The sequence below is a fragment of the Rhipicephalus sanguineus genome, chromosome 2 (genome assembly GCF_013339695.2).
Source record: "Rhipicephalus sanguineus isolate Rsan-2018 chromosome 2, BIME_Rsan_1.4, whole genome shotgun sequence".
Classification (NCBI taxonomy): Eukaryota; Metazoa; Arthropoda; class Arachnida; order Ixodida; family Ixodidae; genus Rhipicephalus; species Rhipicephalus sanguineus.
This window is the reverse complement of record NC_051177.1, coordinates 117,108,061-117,127,212: the sequence shown is the minus strand read 5'-3', so window position 1 is coordinate 117,127,212 and position 19,152 is coordinate 117,108,061. Positions and strand designations below refer to the sequence as shown.

The following is a 19,152-nucleotide window of genomic DNA, read 5'->3' as shown; positions in this document are numbered from 1 at the left end:
TTCGGAAGCATTTTCTGAATTATTTTCTTTGGGCTTTACATATATATCATACTTATACTATACAGTGCATGACGGCGGCGACGGCGACGGCGACGGCGAAATCCAGCCGATACTGTCCATATAATTGCTATCGCATAAAAGTACGAGTAACGTCATACCTCGCGTTACCGGAAAATGGTAGCGTAGTACGTTACCTATTACAGTTCCGTATTATAACGAGTTCGTTACTAAGTTACTGAAAAAAGTAACGCGTCCCCGGTACGCCGTTACTTGTAACGTGTTACCGCCAACGCTGAACTTATTTTAAATGAATTTTGAAGTTTGCGTGAGCGATCGACATCCTCAGCTACTGACACCCTCAAAGGGGACCCTTGGTACACGCTACTTCTCTCACGTGACCACACTGCAACAGTTATGATGACGTCATCGCCGCCATGTTTTTTTTGCCGCGTTCCTCCAGCAGCCTACTTCTCGGCTGCTGCTAACGAACCGGCGGAAGTGCATCACAGTCTGTGTGCTGACGTGATCGAGCGCTGCACCAGCTAGGTGGTATAGTGCACACGGAGGCTGTCGTTTTTGAAATCGAAACCGACACTGGTCGGTAATGAGGAGCCTGTAATTAATTATCTCTCACGTGATGCCAAACGATGCACCGTGTTATGACTAACAGCCCCCAGCAACACATTGCAGAAAAAAAAACAACAAAAAAGGCGAGGCCAAATTTTGTGTCTGTAACACCTTTTGGGGTACAGACACAAAAATTATGGCACTTGGGGTGCCCCGGCCCTTTAAGGACAGGGCACCCCCAGTGCCAATAATGACTCGGCTTCGGTATTTCGCGTCGGCGTCGAAAGGAGTGGTGTAAAAAGTCACCATCACGCGATGGCGATGCCATATGACGTCATCATGGCGTCAAGGTTGCCATAAATGTACGTGACCATGATGACGACATGACGTCACATAATGTAACATCACATGATGGTTTCGCCATATGACATGGCCGCTTAGTGAAAGCTCGGACGGCGATCACGGAGGCTGTGCAAAAACAAGGGAATTGCAGAAAGCTTGTAACGCCTCCAATCCTGGAGGCAGTGCAAAACCACGTCAGCTGAAGAAAGATTTTCGGAGGGGGCGGGGGAATCTAAAAATCGGCTGAGAAGAAAAAGATGATGGCTTTCGCCTTCGCGTCGTTAGGACGACGCGAAGGCGAACGCCATCTTCATCTTGCATAAGAGACCCTGTGAGCTTTTTTTCTCTGGTTGTAACCGACTATAGAGATGATTCAGCAACCTGTTTCTTGCATTGTCTCGCATGTGATGTCGCACAAGCTACCATCTTGCTTCAACTCTGATCAAGACTGGGCAAAGATACTTTGCAAATGTATCGAGATACGGTGCAAGATACCGACACTATAAGTATTTGAGATACAGATAAAAGATATAAGCCGAACAGCTATATCCGATACGACGCTTGCCACTTGTATCTTAAGATACCTCGAAAGATTAGGTTGCGCTAAACATAAGAACGGCAACACAGAGCCGAGAACAAACGGATTCCATCCGTTATGCTCGTCTCTCTATCTATATTGTTGTCGTTAGTGTAGAAGAAGCAATAGACAGGTACCAAGTAGCTTAATGTATCCCCCCCCCCTCCCCTCGCAAGTGCACGCCTCCCTAGTTTAGAATAAGTCTACTTACATGGATGGATGGATGAATGGATGGATGGATGCAAAATTCTATTGAAAGTCTTGAGGTGCGTGACTAAGCGCGCAGCGGGCCGCTCCCACGTCGGACCGTCAGGCCAAGCCCGACCGCCGCATCGTTTGCCCTCTGGACAGCCCACAGTTGAGCCTCTTCATCGGAGCTCTTAATAGATCGCGAACATTTGCCCTTCTTTCGTACTTTGATAGCAGATAGTCACTTGTCCTGGTTCATTTATTCGTGCCTCGTGACGAGGGGCAACGCCAGAGCGGTCTAGGCTAGCGAAGTCGTTGCATTGCCTGCAACAGCAGGCAATGCAAATGTTGTGTAATAAGGTCGGGCTGGCATACGAGCCGGTCTGCAATAACCTGAGAGTGCATGCCTGCGCTCTATTTAACTTGTTGTGGGGAAAGGGAAAGTCTCCCCTGGCGAGGTAAAGTTCTAATTCCGTTATATGTGGTCGGTTGATCCCTGTTCTCCACCGCTCTACTTACATGCGAGACTTTGTTTTGGCCTTCCGACAGCATGTCGTGTTGTCATTGCTCTGAAGTCTATGAAGCCGGGAAGATTTCGTAAGGTGAACGCAGGTACTCTGTGAAAGCGTCAAAATTTGCCTGCCGCTGCTTTTGTAGCGTAGTCATTGGCTTATGTTGGGAGCCCTTTCCGCGTGCATTTTTCAAACTAAAGGCGCGTTTTACTCACGATCAGGTTTTGGAAACTTTCCAGAACTTCATGTACATTTTCTGGAAAACTACCCGACCAATTGCTCTGAAATTGTATCAGATTATACTTAAATTCATTCCAAACAGCCTGAACCTATAACTTTGAAAAACTGTGTGAGTTTTAATTAGGAGAAACATATTAATTGGAAGTCTCTCTTACTGCACATGACATGTGAGGGCAACATTTTTTTTTCTTTGATTTGCCTGCTCTATTAAGGAAACCATAGTAGGGAGGTTCTTTATATTTCTTTGAAGTAGGACTCATGTTACGAGCGACGAACGATAACTGTTTCATTTTTTTGCATAGGTGAAATATCCTTGAACAGGGGGTGTTGAAGCCAAAGTTTCGACAAGTGGTCTTATCTTCAACCCGAAAGGCAAGTCCACTTGTCGAAACGTCGGATGAAGCGACACTTCTGTTACGGAATTTTTCATCTTTTCAGACCTCCGTCTTCTCCTGAACTTCTGTCCTGTTTGCATTTTTTGTAGGTGACTTGCAGCCTTTGTAGAAAATGACTTAATCGCGATAAACGTAGGAACCCATTTTTAAAGCTCGGGTTAATACCACTACCATGTGGAATTAGCGTGCCAGATTTCACGGTCATACTCTTTTCAGTTTCTCAGGAAAGGTACATTTAATTTTACAACCCCAGGATAAATTTTGTGCCTAAATACAAAATAGTAACAAGGACTCCTGGGTCCAAATCGCGAAAAAAGAAGGCCAAATGCTTTCTTATTGAGCAGGCAAAATTTCACGATCAAATATGGAGAGTTCCTGAGATATAATGCGAAAACCAAGGCGGAAACCAATTCCGGCGTCGGCGGCGATGTCGACAGCCTGGTAGTGAGCGAATATTCGAGTAAGACGCAAATAAAATAAATATCTAAAAAAATCTCTCCTGTTCAACTGAGAATCGAACCCAGGCCTTCTGCGTGACAAGCAGGATGTTCCACCACAGCGCCACGCCATTGCTCGAAGCATCTTCGAAAAAAAAAACACTATATGAATGTCTTGTAGTGGGAGGAGTCTTATTAATGCATGTAATATTGAGTGGCAGCAGCGTAGACTCGCACAAAGCGTCAAAACGTGAATTGAGCGACGAGTGGGCGTTTTAAAGGCCCACCCATTGCAAAGCGCTCAGGCACAATTAACCATCATTATCAGCAACAGCATCAACATGGGCAGTAGCGCATGTGCGCGCGGCACCTTACCGACGTGTAGTGGTTACTTCGCCGATTCGAAAAAGGAATAATGAGGGTGCAGTGGGCATTTCGCAACTGTATACTTGCAGTAGGCATTCTAGGATAGTTTGAAGGGGCCAATGCACGCGCACAGACGTTCGCTTCCTTGCGGCATGGTTCAGGCGTCTACCGAGAAGTGGAGCTAGGCTAGGGATTGAGAAGGCGATGCTCACGGGCCCCTATTACGCAATCGCGTTCTGCTCTTGAAGGCGAAGCTCAAGCATATTCCAAGTTTTTCATGATTGCTTTCGCCATTGCCCCAACTTATCTGCATTAATCATTCGCGTTTGTTAATTAGAAAACAAGTACGTTAATATGTGATATGCATTAAACGTAAGCTGCCCAAAATTGATATAGAGTCTTACTCCATTGCGGCAAAGGCATACTTTATATATTAAATACGCGATACTACGTACGATGTATCAGAAACACATATACTGATGCCCTACATGCCGAAAGTATCGCGATGCAGATACCAGATACCCGAAGAGTATCTATGAGTATCTGATATGAATTTATCTTTGATACTTAGCAGCGCTTATTCTGAAAAGGCCTCAATCGGAAATATTTACATCCTTGTCTTACATGCGGACCTTGGTGTGTCACGCAGATGAAAACTCCAAGTACGTGGCCTTCAGAACGGGCGAGCTTCACGTGCGACGTGCGGGTCCCGAGGATAGCCACCATTCGTTTCAGTGCCATGCAAAGGACACACTCACCGGGGCTGTGGTCAGCAGCATCACGGCCGGAAAACTGGTCATAACAGGTACGTCTTAGTAGTTCATTAATTAATTCGTGCGATGCTCCTGATCACGACGGCGGAACACCCTGTTTATATTGTACAGAGCGCGTCGCCCCTGATGAACCGTGATTAGCTTGGCCTACCGTGTATTTCCCGTCCCAATGCACGCTTGGTCGTCTGTTAGTACAGAACTGCATGACGAGGTACAGAATCGACCTCCAGTTTGTAGCTTCATAGGGTTCTTTAAGGGTGGGGGGGGGGGGGGGCGGTACTGCAGCGTCCCCCTGCTCTCCCCGTTGGACGAGTCCGACAGACAAGCTTCGCAATGGACGTAAACATGAAAATGGCGGAATGACGTGCTGCTCACAACGGCCTGCCTTTGGTACCAGGCTTTATAACAATTTTTGGGGTCTAACGTCCCAAAACCCCGATTTGACTATGAGAGACGCCGAAGTGGAGGGCTCCGGAAATTTTAACCATCTGGTGTTCTTTAACGTGCACCTAAATTCAAGTACACGGGCCTCAAGCATTTTCGTCTCCACCGAAAACGCGTCTGCCGCGGCCGGGATTCGATCCCGGGACCTGCGGATCAGCATTCGAGCACCATAACCACTAGAACACCCTTGGCGGGTCGTGGTACTCGGCCTTACGGGGATAACGGTGGGAACTGTTCTTGGAATGCAACATCAGGGGTCCTCAGTCGCCGTTACATAAGAAACCTGTATGGTCATAACCTTGCGCATTAAAAAAAAATGATAGCACAGGTCCGACGGAGTAAAGATAATGGGCTCACTTGGCGCCTCGCTTAGTCGACTAGGAGATGGACCCCCCTTCTCCCCCCTCTATGTGCACGCCTTTGTGTGGCATAGCAACATTAGCGCAATCCGCCTTTTTCACGATGGCACGGCGCATCCGCCCTTCCCTTGGCGGAAAAGTGTTGAAAACATCTCTTGATCTCCTAGGCTTTCCTTCTGGCGATACCGGTTGTCCCGGTCCCTACCAGAACCCTACCGAAGTGACAGTGGACAGGAGAGGAAAACGTAAAAGGCGGATTACGCTGCTTGAACTAGAAGTCGCAATACGTTATACTGTTTATTTTTACAGCGAAAGCTGTTATGAGATCATTTCAGCGGCCGTTTTTTGGCGCCGTAGTTGTCCGCTGCCGCCGCCACCGCCGGTGTCCGTAACCACTATCGCTCGAAATAAGAAAAAAAAAACGAAAATAAGAAAAAATTCCATGATGGAACGAGGTTCGAACCTGGGTCCTCTACGTGGGAGCCCAGTATTCAACCTCTGAGCCATGCTGGGTTTTTTTTTTTTTATTGCCGGTTTATTAACGTCACATTCGCGGTTTTAGGCTACTAGAAGCCGAAGTGAAGGTTTTGGCGTATGCCGATGGACGTGGCAGTATGTTGTACATCGAAAGAAGGTGTCCAAGAGACAATGGACGTCGTTAAGAAATTTGGCCAAATTACCGGAAGTCGGGTGAACTGGGGGAAGTGTCTGGGCTATGGCATGCTGAGCCATGCTGGTGCTTCAAACTGCTCTGCAAGAAGGTCCTATACAGGCTTCATTTAGGGAAGGAACCACATTAACATATGCAATATAGCGTGGTAGAAGAGTAAAATAAGCACCAAGCGTCGCACAACGCGAATTCTGTGACCAGGCGTCACACAATGCGAATTGCGCAACGAGTAGATTGTTGAATGCTTCCAACCCATTACAAAGGGCTCCGCCATAATTCTTCATCGTCATCAGGCACAGCATCACAAAGTGCGCATAATGCCTTACATGCGTTCAGCACGTACAACGGCTCTCCGTAGAATGACGAAAAATGGCATAGTGTCTGCTTCCCTACTTCTTACAAATTACAATGATTTATGGCGTAGTGGTTTCCTCGCAAGTGCACTTGTATAGGTTGCCAATGAAGCCCATAAGCGCATGATTCATTTCCTCGGGTCTCTATAAAGTTCTTCGGCCCCCCCCCCCTCTCTCTCCCACGTCAACGTATGTTATACAGCATGGCGGAGAGCGAAATAGCGACCGGGCGTCACCCGGCCAATGCAAATTACATAACTGGTGGGCCGTTTAAAGCTTCCAACCCATTAGAAAGGGCTGAGCCGTAATTCTTCATCGTCATCAGTCGTCGCGACAGCAAAGTGCACATAACGCCTTACAGACGTGTAGCTGGTGCCTCGCTTCTCCGCAGAATGACGAATAATGGCTTAGTAGGTGCTTCCCAACTTCACAAAAATTGTGATTTATGGCGTAGTGGGTACCTTGCTAGTGTACTTGTATTAGTAGCCACAAGAGAGCTTACAGCGGGCTCTAGAAACACCGCTCTTCCAGATTTCGCTTCGACTGTGCTGCGGTTTCAGCGCAGGCCTAGCCTTTTTTTTAATTTTCTTTACTTTTCTCGGTTTCACACGATTGGCAGACTTTGTATCCCTCTTTCTCCTATTTTCTGTTCCTGCTGTCATGAGATACTTATTCTTGTAGTTCTGCTTCTGATTTCAGCGCTTGCGAGCTTTTCTTTTCTTTGTACTCCCCCTTTATTTCTTTCCAACCTTGCTATGCACAGCCTCCTGAAGAGCCCTGATAGGCAAGCAGCTATTGTACGCCTTCGGTGGTGATGAGCCTCTTCGTTCACTTTCTTGTGCTTTTTTTTTGTTCCTGTCCTCATCCTTCCATGTTCTTCGGTGCATTCGATAATTCGTTCGTTCACTCATCGTAGTGCTCATTCATTTAATCACACATACGTCTGTAGTACCACTACAGACCTATGTTCACTAGCTCGCTACTGGTCACACTATTTTATCGCGACCACAATTCCTTTCTTCAGCCCCACTCGAGCATACCAGCAAAGGTGATTCACTCGAGCCGCAGGTGGAAGGTCCACACGGTTCCACACTCTTTGTTCCGTGCGAGGCCCAGGGACACCCGCAGCCTTCGTACCGCTGGTACCGCCAGCACGGGACACACCTCCGGCCGCTGCTGCCCCTCGGGGAGACCGGCATCGTGTTCGTCGGTGGCACTCTGGTCTTTCGACGGGCCTCGGTCCAGGACAGCGCCACGTACGTGTGCGTCGTGAGCAACGGGGCTGGAGTCGAAGATAAGAACGAGATTCAGGTGCTCGTCACAGGTAGTAGCGTCGTATGTGTAGCAGACTGCGTAATGGCGTCAGTATACGATGACTTATGTATAGTCGCACACAACCTAAGAAGTCTGGAGTGGCCCCGCCCAGATGACCGAATCGTGGCAGCCGATCGCCTCCGCGACTAAAGAAATACTCCCGCTCATGCTTGCGGCAGTGTTCTCCGATAGCGGGGTCATCGGCCGCCCCGCTCATGACGTCAGTCCGGAGTTCGCGCCCATTGGTGCAGGCTTGTTTACATCCGCCTTTGAGGAGCAAATGCCGTGGACTTCAAAAGTTGTATCTGACTATAGCGACGTTGAAAAGTAGTGGTGACATACGTACGTACGTAGTGATGACACACATGTAAAGTGTCGCCGATGGCAGGACGTAGTTATGGTATGGCAGTGCTCTTATGAGGTTGACGGGGCGGTATTGCGAACATGGGGTGCTAGAATTTCAAGCCGTAGGAAGACCAAGCGATGAATGCAACTTATTATGGTCTACACTTAAGTTATGAAGGTGGAACGATAGAGCTAAAAGTCCCAAAGAGTTATCGGACATTAAGAGGCGCTGTAGTGATAGCTTTTGGATGAATTGTTGAACATACGGAGTTCTTTCAGGTGCAGGAAAATCGAAGCACACAAGTGTTTTCTTTTGTTCCACTAAAATGCGTCCACTGCAATTTAGAGGCAATCCTATTGCGGGTATCGTTGCCATTATTAAGGGGAGAGCCTTATATGCCTCACAAATGCGAAATTTGACCTTCGGAGTCGGCACCCACGCGTCGACGTCCAGCGGCGTCGGGGACAAGGGAAGCGAGAAATCATCATCAAGTGATGACGTCACCATATGACGTCACGAGCCACAGATCGCCAAAACATGTGAAGTCACATAATGACGTCATCAGGTGACATCGTAGCTTGGTCAAGGTGGGCCGGTCACGGAGGCGGTGCAGAACCAGGTGAAGTGCCTCCGATCCTGAAGGCAGTGCAAAGCCACGTTAGGTGCAAAAAGCTTTCGGAGGGTGGCAGAGCAGGACCAATACATCGACTAAAAAAAAAAAAAAGAAGATGGCTTTCGCCTTCGAGTCATCTTAGGTGATGCATAAGGGACCATGTGAGTTTTTTCTTAAGCTCCCTGCTAAACAAAGACTTGTCATAAATCTCTGCAATAAGTCTGGCAAAGCTCGAGTCACTGCTTTGTCAGACGAATGCTTTTCACGTATCTGTTGGATTCACGCCTGTGTAGCGAACATTCTCAAAAAGATTTCGCTAGTTTTCCTTGGTGCTTCAACACGTGAAGTATTCCCAGTTATACTGCGGCGTAGATGCGATAGCGGTAACTTCGTTGAAAACAAACTTCGTCTTTGTTTAGGTCACAGACATGATCCAAACGAACGCAACGGAGATGGCCATAAATTGGAAGGTGAATGTACTCTTATCACTGTGGCCTTATTGGAGAGGCAGATGATTTGATGAGGGCAATATCTGATGCAACGTGTCCACCCCTGCTTCGGTGAATGAACGATCAAACGGAAACTGTTCGTAATGCTCATAGTCGAAGCATCAAAGCGAAGCCGGTACTAATGACATATTGAGTCCGTTACGTAAATGCATTATTCGTATTATGCTCTTCATTTATATGCACCTAAATTGACATGTATTTATGCACAATGGCGGGATAACATGCCTATCATACTTCTATTTGCGTGCCTTATGAGATGGAGCCTGGTCTATAGAGGTATGTAGCTGTACGTGTATTATTTCAACGGTTTATTTTCTGTACCATTATGGCCATTATCTTGAATAAGTATGGCCATTTATCTTGAGGTTTACGTATTCAGTGTATGTATTCAGAACTCGTTACGCGCATGCTTCTCGGCGCTCTGTATATTGTGTTGAGTAAGGTTTCGTCTGCCTTTTTTGTCTTGTTTTTATTGTCCAGCGCATTTATATGGAGCTTTGGTTATCATCTTTGCAACTCCAGCCTTATATTCTTGGATCCCGGGACTTTACGACTGATTTTTCCATGAATTTTCTTTAGTATTATTACTGTTGCCTGAAAACTGCAGGAAATAGTCTGTTGCGGGCCGTGAGTGACAAGATAGACGGCTTGCCGTGTCAATACTCGGGCTACCAAGTAAAATGGCGCAGTGATCTGACTTAGGGGAAGCGCTGAGCTCTGAGTGCTTCAGTCACAACGGCATCACGTGTACTTAGCCCTAAGTCCCCAATTGACAAAGGACTGGACATGGGAACGGCACTTGTAAACGTGCCGACGTGCCGTATCCTGCACTTGTTGGCTGCCGCAAGTGAGCCGATGTCCTGCTCGTATTAATCGCTTAACATACATGAACTTACAACTACAGTTGATTTCCTGTGCCCTATTCGCTTAGAATGACAGAAAGCTGAGCTAGTTAGCAGGGCTTCTTGTTAAAAGGACAGTATAGTCTTGGAAACACGGACACAAGAGAGAAACCGTACAACCCAGACGCCGACCAACAACTTGTGGCTAGTTGTTAGTGGGCGTTTGTGTTGTAAAGTGTGTGACCGAGCTAGTTGGTATTCCATAAAAAAACTTGTTGGGTCAGTTGGTAGATCATTTCCAAAAACTTAATTAGAGCGCAGCCACACGACCATATTCACACACACACACACACCGACCCACACACCCAGGCATCAAACAACCCAAAAGCCTCTAACACTTCACGTGCGATCTTCCTCGTTGATTCTGTGTTACAACCTTTTTGCATAGAAAAAGACAGGACCGCTGTGTAAGCACCCCGTCGCTATCTTTGTTTCCCAGTGAAATTCAGTTCCTCAGATAGACTGCGACATGGAAGGAGCAGGAAGAAAGGGTGTGTCTTGTTAGTGTGCGTGTTGGCTTTATCTGATGCTAATGCGCGCATGTGCCCATGTATATATTCAAGCCTTCGTGCGATGAATAAATCAATTGGAAGTGAGCGCTGTACGTGGTTGATGCCTGGTTGTGTGTGTGTATGCGTGTGAATGTGTCGTGTGGTTTGCGCTCTATTTAAGTTTTTGGAAATGGTATTCCATAGCTACGTGAACAGAGCTCGGTTCCCGCTTCTTTCCGTGTTCATGCGCTTAGCAACGAGCTGCGATCACGTGTGATATCTTGTTCTTCGTTTTTCTTGCATCTTGTTAATGAATTTTAGTTGAGAAGTCAGCCCTAGTCCTCGTCACTTCCTTGTCCTGTGTCTCTCCCGCGCTGTTCACGTAGCTACAGTTTGTGTTGCACAGGCGTCCGTACAGGCGTCCCTTGCGTCCGTGTTTGCATGCCTACCGTCTTTTATCATGAATCCGTATTCACATTTGGAAGTTGAGTTCTGTGTGGTCGGACAGCGCGTGCAGTTGCCCACGTTCTAGCAATAAATAATTCAAAACAACATCACATGCTGATTTGAATGATCCGAAAGTGTTTCTTGTGTTGAAAGAGTGCTTCATACACAAAACCTTGTTAGAAGAGAAGATAGATAGGGATGGAGGTGTGGAGGAGAGAGAGAAACGTCACATTTAAATAAAGAGGTAGATTCGAAACGATAAGTTATATAGTCAAGGCTGTAAGCATCGGTTTTCTATTGCACACAAAAAAAGAAGAAAAAAAAGAAAAGGAACTGCCGAGCGCAGGACATTAGATAACGCTATCCATTTGCAGTACTGGACGAGAAGGATAGAGCTGACAAGTGAAGAGGGGGAGAGATAAAGGAAACGAGAGGCACTCCAGGAGGAGACGACTGCGAAACTGGGCCATTTGCAAATTGCATCGAAGTCGATGGGTCTGGACAGAAAATCGATGATAGGGGTTGGTGCAGCGGCTGCCGCTGAGCGGGGAGTGCAGAAGCAGTGGTTTAATTAATTTTGTCGTGCGTGTAATTAATGGGCCGGCAGCTAAAACTGACTGCGTTCTCTATGGAAGGAACCTTCTACTGAGAGAGAGAGAGGGCGAAGTGGTGTAGATAAATAAACCAGAACCCTATGGCAGCTTCGAGAGGCAGCTTCCGTTGGACAGAGAGAAAATGGAAGGCAATTTGACAAATAAAATATCGAGAACAGTCGCCCGAACTCTAAAACATTGTCGTTATTTTTTCCTGGGCGCGTGCCCGCGAGCAAGGAACTAGGGGGGGGGGGGGAGGTTGTAGAAAATATATTGTTTCAGATGTTTAACCTCGCATTTCGCAGTACAACGACGGTATTAGCGAAAGATCTGAAATTGATTACGCTCCCTAACGAATGGTAACGACAGCGAGGCAATTATTTATGTCGGCTTTTGCTGGTTTGCTCGTGCACAGTTAAAAAAAACAGTCTGGGTATTCAGCTCTAATTCTATAAATAGTTATCGATATTGCAATTAATCGACTTTATATTTGTTTAAATATTTAAGGTAGCGATGCTGTTAAAGTATACTTATTCGATCCAAGCCGCCTATTGAGCAAGCAATAATGTTGGTCACATTCTTGTGGAATGCGTAAAGTACGCAAATGGTAAAAAAAAGAGACAGAAAAAATAGCAAGCTCGGACAAACGCCCTCTCACATTACGAAAATTACTTGGACCTTTGCCCGAAAAACATCTCCCTGAAAGACTTCTTAGTGGGCCCTGGACTAGAAAGACGCTTGTGATGAGCGGCTATGTGCAGCTATATACGAAGTGATGTGTCAGTTTGTATACTGTGGGTAGAACTTGGATAGAAATGTATGCGTGTGAACGTTCTATTGCACAGTGAACGCCTGCACGCGAACTTGCAATTGCCATGTTATTTTCTTTATTTGTTTGAGTCTGCTATACGTGTTTTTCTTTACTTGTTCATTTTGTTTTGGGGTAACCACTTCGTATTTTTTCCTTCTTTTTTTGCGCTCCAGAACCTATAGAAATAGAGTAGCCGAGGTAATATTAAATCTTAACCCCTCCAGAGAAAGCCAGATAGTACAGAGCAGAACATTTTAGAAATAAAAAGGTAATGTGTTAATGGTAACGTAAAAGGTAATGTGTTATCAACTGCTAACACACACACACACGAACACGCACACACACACACCACACACACACACAACACACACACCACACACACACACACCACACACACACACACACACACACACACACACACACACACACGCGCGCGCGCGCGCGCGCTCCCCCTTCCCCTTTTCGTCTCGCTTTCGGTCTCCCAAAAACGCATGTAGGCGCTTTCATAAATGCGCGCGTAAGCATTCTCTTCTAAGCGCTCTGAAGGTAGAACACGGGCTAGTATGTCCTTTATCTAAGCACAATGAATCGACCGACCAAGCGACAAAGACGGTCTAAGCGGCGTTTTAGCCCAAGGGAAGTGGAATACACTTGCTACCTCTGATTTTTCTATTAAATAGATGAAAAACCTACAGATAATTCTATCAGCCACCTGTCTGGTCGCTCTTGATGACTATAGTTCCATTTGAGAAACGTAAGATATAACCGCTGTTGTTTTGAAACACATCTTTTTCCTTGCGGAATAGTTAGCTCTCGAGCTAAACGTTCCGCTTAAACACGTATTATGGTTAGCATGAGTGACAGACAACAAGTGACCAAGGGCACACAAGAGCGGACATAACGACGTGAATACGCTTGCTTAGAGCCATAGCGCTCCGTTAGCCTGTTGCCAACACTGTGCTTACATAGTACCCTTCGTTAAATTTAAATGTCATTATGCCATAATAACATACAACATTCACATTGTTACTATATGGAGAGTGATGTAAAAAAAAGCAACTATTGGCTCAATTGACATCACGTTACGCTAGCGTGTAAATGATTTCTTCAGAACTTCTGTTATTACCACCTTATTGTATATTACTAACCATTGATGTTCAGCGCACTTGTTATGCTCTGCTATGTATATATTTATGTATGTATGCATTTGCCCACTCCTGCGATAGCCCTGCGGGGCTGCAGTATGTTGAAATAAATAAATAAATAAATAAATAAATAAATAAATAAATAAATAAATAAATAAATAAATAATACATAAATAAATAAATAAATAATGCACTTACGAAGCCACTCTCATACTTAGCATAATGAAACTTTGGGCTAGTTGGTTTTGCATAACAACATAGGAACAGCGCGATTTTTACACGGGGAGAATTTTCCCGTATATATTTGCCTTTCGTTTGCAAATAAAAGTTCTGTTGAAAGTCAGCGCTTGTACGCGTCGTTTTTTGTGTCCCCGTGTAAAAATCGTGCTGTTCCTATTTCGCTTTCATGCATCGCGCTCTTCGTGCCTCGGGCAGGGTTTAGGATTACAAGGTCACAGAACATCATTAGGCTACATATACTGCCTTCTTTCTGGCAATGACAGACAGACACTGCATGCCGCTTTCAACCTACTGGACGATAGATAGTTTCCTGAAGCAGCAAATACCCTCAGCTATGGCCTCGACTGTCATCTGCGCGGCGGGCCATGAGAGCACTACTCCACTTTCACGAGACAACCGATCTATCTATTTGACAGTCTGTGATTGTATGTTGAATGCAACTATACATGCGCCTCACTTGTTCAGCCTTACCTTCTCCAATTCCCAGTGCAACGCAACAAGGCTGGTGCAATGTAAATAGCAAGCTAGGTGCATTCTCGGTTGACTCCGTACTTTTGATTTGCATTTTCTCTTTCTCTTTTTCTGCTCTACAGAGAAAGAATGAATTGTTGAGATGGCTGGTAATTCTTTTTCCTAACGGCTCAGCGCCGCGTTTTTTTTTTTCTGCTTTCTTCCTCGGGTCTTACTTAGTTTATTGTCACGTCGTTCACCACAAGAATCTAGGTATTGTCATGAGCGAGATAGCGCCCGTTTGCTTGCTTGCTTGCTTGTTCCTTGCATTTGGCTCACACCCACACCGGGGGATTGGCCCGTTCCCGGGCCAGCTGTTCCAATCTTCCTCGTCTTCCTCTTCCTCGTGCTCGGCCAGCGAGCGCTCGAGCCTCAGTGATGCTCTTCGTCATTACATTTAAAACATGCTTGTTTATCTTAACCCTCCTCATAACTTTTGCATGAACCTCCCATTACTGCAGAGCCTTTGGAGGTGGACATGTGGACCCGAACGAGGGAGGTGCGCTCCGGGGACACCCTGACGCTCAACTGCAGCGTGTCCGGCTTTCCCGTGCGCTCTGTCACGTGGTTCAAAGATGGCCGCGCCATCACGGGTCCGTCAGCCGTCAAGGCCTCGGTCTCCGGCAGCCGAGGTGGCCAGGTGTCGTCGCGACGAGTGCTCATGCTGAACCAGTACATGCTGCGGATACAGGCGGCGCAGAGCGACGACTCCGGCGTCTACCAGTGCCACGCGGAGAACGAGCGAGACTCGGCGCAGGCGCAGGCCTTCGTCCACGTCAGGTGTACGCGAGCGTCCGCCCGTTCCTGTCAACGCTGTGTATATCGAAGTTCATCGCTTGTCGCGCGTTCAATGTCGCGTTAATCGCGCGCAATGACTTCCGGGGATACGGTAATTGCTGCCAGATTTCGAATGACACTGCGCATGACGCGTCAGTGCCCATACGGTCTGGTGCGTTCTTCGCAATATTTATTTATTTATTTGTTTATTTATTTACGCATACCGGTCCTGGTATTTATTCATTTACAGAAACACTGCAGGCCTGTAAAGGGCCCTTGAGGAAGGGCATTGTGTAACATGTACAAAATTAAATATAAACACTTAAAGCAATACAAATGGGCAAACGCAAACAATACAGCACAGCACGTAAAGCTAAGCCACAGAATAATGAACTTCAGTCAAACATTTGTTGGGCCTAGTTGGTACATAGCATTTAGGAATAAAAGTTAAGCGCCAGTGCTTGTCTCTTCTATTCTTTGTGGTCCGTCTTGTTTTGCACTGAACATTTATTCTTAAACACAGAATAATGAGCAATGCGCGGTAGAGCTGATGAACGTTGGAGTAAGTATATACTGAAACATTGTGTATAATCGAATAATAATAATAATAATTTCCGGGGTTTAACGTGCCAATACCACGATAGGATTATTTGGTGTGCTTTACCGTGCACTGACATCGCATAGTACACGGGCCTCTAACACTTGGCCTCAGGGTAGAAGCAATTATGATACTATTTTAGCAATTAGTTCAGTGGTATGTAGAGGTGTGTGAGGTAAGCCATCCTTTTTTCATGTAAATGTAGGCTACGTTAAAGCTGGCTGTCACAAAATCGTGAACTCGCCATTCATTTACAGAAAAAGAAAAGGAAAATAATGAAAGTATTTGAGGTCACTATGCACGCACAAATACAGGAACGCTTACGAGCTGCTTTGAGGAAGAACATTTTTCGAGTTTTCAGGGACGCGGACGAAATTTTCAATTAGAGAAAATGAGATATAAAGTAAGCTACAAGGTAGGCTTAACGAGAGCCATACTCTAGTGTTTGGCGTACGTTGTACATGACACACGCAGCAACTTATTCAATGAACTATCATGCTTGAAATAGCGGCGTCTACTAATGGCCGCAGAACAGCAGCATTATTAATTACTGTGACGCCATACAGACACCGCGTGTTATCTACCCATAGAAGTCTGGACAGACATCTGTCAGTGTTTGTCTTGGGTGCGTGATGTCTTTGGGCGCGTTAAGTTAAGGAGCTCGAGCGCGCTCTAGCCGGCGGAGTGCGCTCTTGTAAACTTAACGGTTGAAAAGCGACTTCCGGTGCGTGATTACGGAACGCGCTCTACGCACTCCAACCCTGATCCGGTGCACGAGGGCGTGCGCGAGAGCTCGCGCCTGTTACGGCTTCAGAAGAAATGACGTGTTCCCGACTGTCTGATCCGACGAAGCGCGTTCTCCTTCTCCACTCGTTCCTACCTCGGAAGCAACATAACATTCGCGATGTGGCGCTTTCGTGTCCCCGAAAGCAGTAGGCGGAAATCACCGTTAAACTCAGCTCCGAAGGCGATGCACTCGAGCGCATTCGAGCGTGTTCCTCCGGAATTCGGAGCGCGCTAACTTAACGCGCCCTTTGTCAGCAGGAGAGACCGGCAGCACCTTCACGATGCACTGGCCGTAAGTGAAGCACACTGAAATACTGCTACCTGCCTTTTGTGCAGCTGAACCACCGGTCCTGGTATCGCACTTCGAGGACGTCGTGGTACGCCCGGAGGAACCAGTGTCACTGCGATGCGCCGCCACCGGTACGCCGCTGCCTCAGATCACGTGGTCTGTTTACGACATCCAGGTTCAAGACTCCAGCAGGGTGAGAATGATTTGTCCCCCAGAATATTAGACCTCAGAGTTAATAATAAGCGTGAGTTTTACTTAAACGTGAATGTGTTATTTTGGGGGCTTCTAATCGTTGCAACTTGGCCACGGACCAAAGTACACTCTTAAAAAAAAGGGTGTCTGTACTGACTACCTTTGGGTGGTAATCGCCTCGCTACACATATGATGACCTTTTGGGGTGTCAAACGACTCCCTTCGTTCTTCAGACCAACGACTCCCTTCTTCACAATTTGGGGTGTCAAACGACTCCCTTCGTTCTTCAGACCAACGACTCCCTTCTTCACAAGCAGAGAGTCTACGTTACTCCCAACGCAGGAGTCTACGTGACTACCTTTTATTTCCCGCTAGTACCTCTAGGTAGTCAGGGTGACCCCTTTGCCATGGTAACGCTGACCCCCACTGGAGCGTTCCTTTGACTCCGTTGTCCTTAAGGACAGTGGTGTACATGACTCCCCTGGCAAGAGTCAGTGTGACCACTTCGTGGTACTCAATGAGACACTCTGCAACAAATAATGCGTTTATTTTTCTTCTTGGTTGATATTGATGAAACTTGCTGAGTTTAGGTTTACTTATGTGGCAATTTCAAATATGCAATTATCTGGAAGAAAACGCAGTTTTTACACATAAAAATTTCATGTGTCTTGATGAGCAAGCCTTTCCAAACTTGGAGTTACAAAGTAAATCGACATATCGCTATAGTTAGGGGATAAAAACTGTATGCAATAGTTTTAAAGGAGTTTACTGCGCTGTTCTGGCATAATGTTCATGAACCCACTAGCCCACATACGAACTCGCGTTTTAAACCCATTTGAGTTAAAAGTTACGTAATATTGAACTCTCGTGAGCGAATCACCAGCTAGACATACACTTACTGGTCAATGTTCAGCATACTATGACTATTGTTAAGTGGGTTTAGGACATGCATTCTGGTTATGTTGCATACAGTTCCCATTTCATATTATTGTGATATGCTTACTTTGTAACTCGTGCAGGCCTAACATGGCACATGAAATGTTTGATATACTTAACACGACATATAATAGTAGAAAAATATTTGCATTTTCAAAATCAGCGTACAAATACACATAAACTAAACAAGTTTTATAGAGATTGATCAAGAATTTCAAAGAACTTCAAATCAGAGCGAACACCATTAGGGTTTTTATCTGACAATCGACGAAAGTTGGTGCCGCTACCTCTTGTTACTCAACAAGGCACTTCCACCGGGTTTACGCAAACAGGAACACTGTGGTGGATGCATGACAGCCGCAACAAGTTTTTGTAGCAACTTTACAGTGCTGCACTCGATTCCTCTGGGGGAAATAAAATACTACTCGAAGTTTATATAGATGAGTCTCAGAACAATTTCCGCTCGCGTAAAACAACAAAAAATGTTGATTCTAGAAGAAAGTAAGCCATGCAACACGGAAACAGAAGAGATGCGGACAGCTCAAACGCTAGCGTTTGGTTTGTCTGTGTCTTCTCTTTCACGTCTGCATGCCTTCATCCTATAAACAAACTGAAATTTCTGCGATTCGTAAAATTATTCTTTGAATCGGTTTTAAACACTTCATGCCATTTCATACATGTTCACATTGTAATGACAACCTACTGTTTTATCAGTAAGCACCTAAACTATAGGCACAACATCCTGCGAATAATGCGTAGTCCTTAGCCACGTCACCACGATTGTTAAGCATTTTATATATATATATATATATATATATATATATATATATATATATATATATATATATATATATATATATATATATATATATATATATCTGTGTGTGTGTGTGTTTGACATTTTTGAGCGCGCAAAAGAACAGGGACGAAAAACGACGCAGACACAGCGCTGACTTCCAACATATGCTTTATTTTCTACAGTGGGACATATATATATAGACAACAAAAAGCAACGCACGCAGGTGCATTGTACAGGAAGGCTTCATGTAAAACCACAAATAAGTATGCATGATAAGCAATCAAACAACCTGATACCGGATTTTTTTCTTGTTTAAGAGATCAAGCGGTCATTCCTGACTACCACTATCGTCTAGTCACCCTGTGGGCCTTGCTTAGAAAGTCTAGTTCTTTTTGGATAGGTCAATTGAAGGTGCACTAATGCACATGTCTCCCAAACTTGCAATCTTCGCCGCTTCAATTATCTCACGTGTTGCTTGTGCCTGGCTCCTTCCTGTCGCAGTGCACTGCGAATACATGTGATCGCGCCCACACTTCCTGCAGTGGAAAGCCACATGTCCCACACCTCCAGTTCGCACGTTATTTGCGTGCTCACGCAGCCTGTCATTGGCACACCGTCCCGTCTGCCCTA

General features: G+C 45.8%; 1 protein-coding gene across 1 annotated transcript in view; it reads left to right on the top strand.

Annotated features, from left to right (window-relative positions):
• LOC119381822 (Down syndrome cell adhesion molecule) overlaps positions 1-19,152 on the top strand; it is a 116,113-nt gene that overhangs the window by 13,980 nt on the left and 82,981 nt on the right. Inside the window, exons 3-6 of the mRNA XM_037649578.1 lie at positions 4,275-4,430; positions 7,249-7,548; positions 14,607-14,927; positions 16,643-16,788. Of these exons, the coding sequence (XP_037505506.1) occupies positions 4,275-4,430; positions 7,249-7,548; positions 14,607-14,927; positions 16,643-16,788 (923 nt within the window). The remainder of the gene's footprint in view (positions 1-4,274; positions 4,431-7,248; positions 7,549-14,606; positions 14,928-16,642; positions 16,789-19,152) is intronic.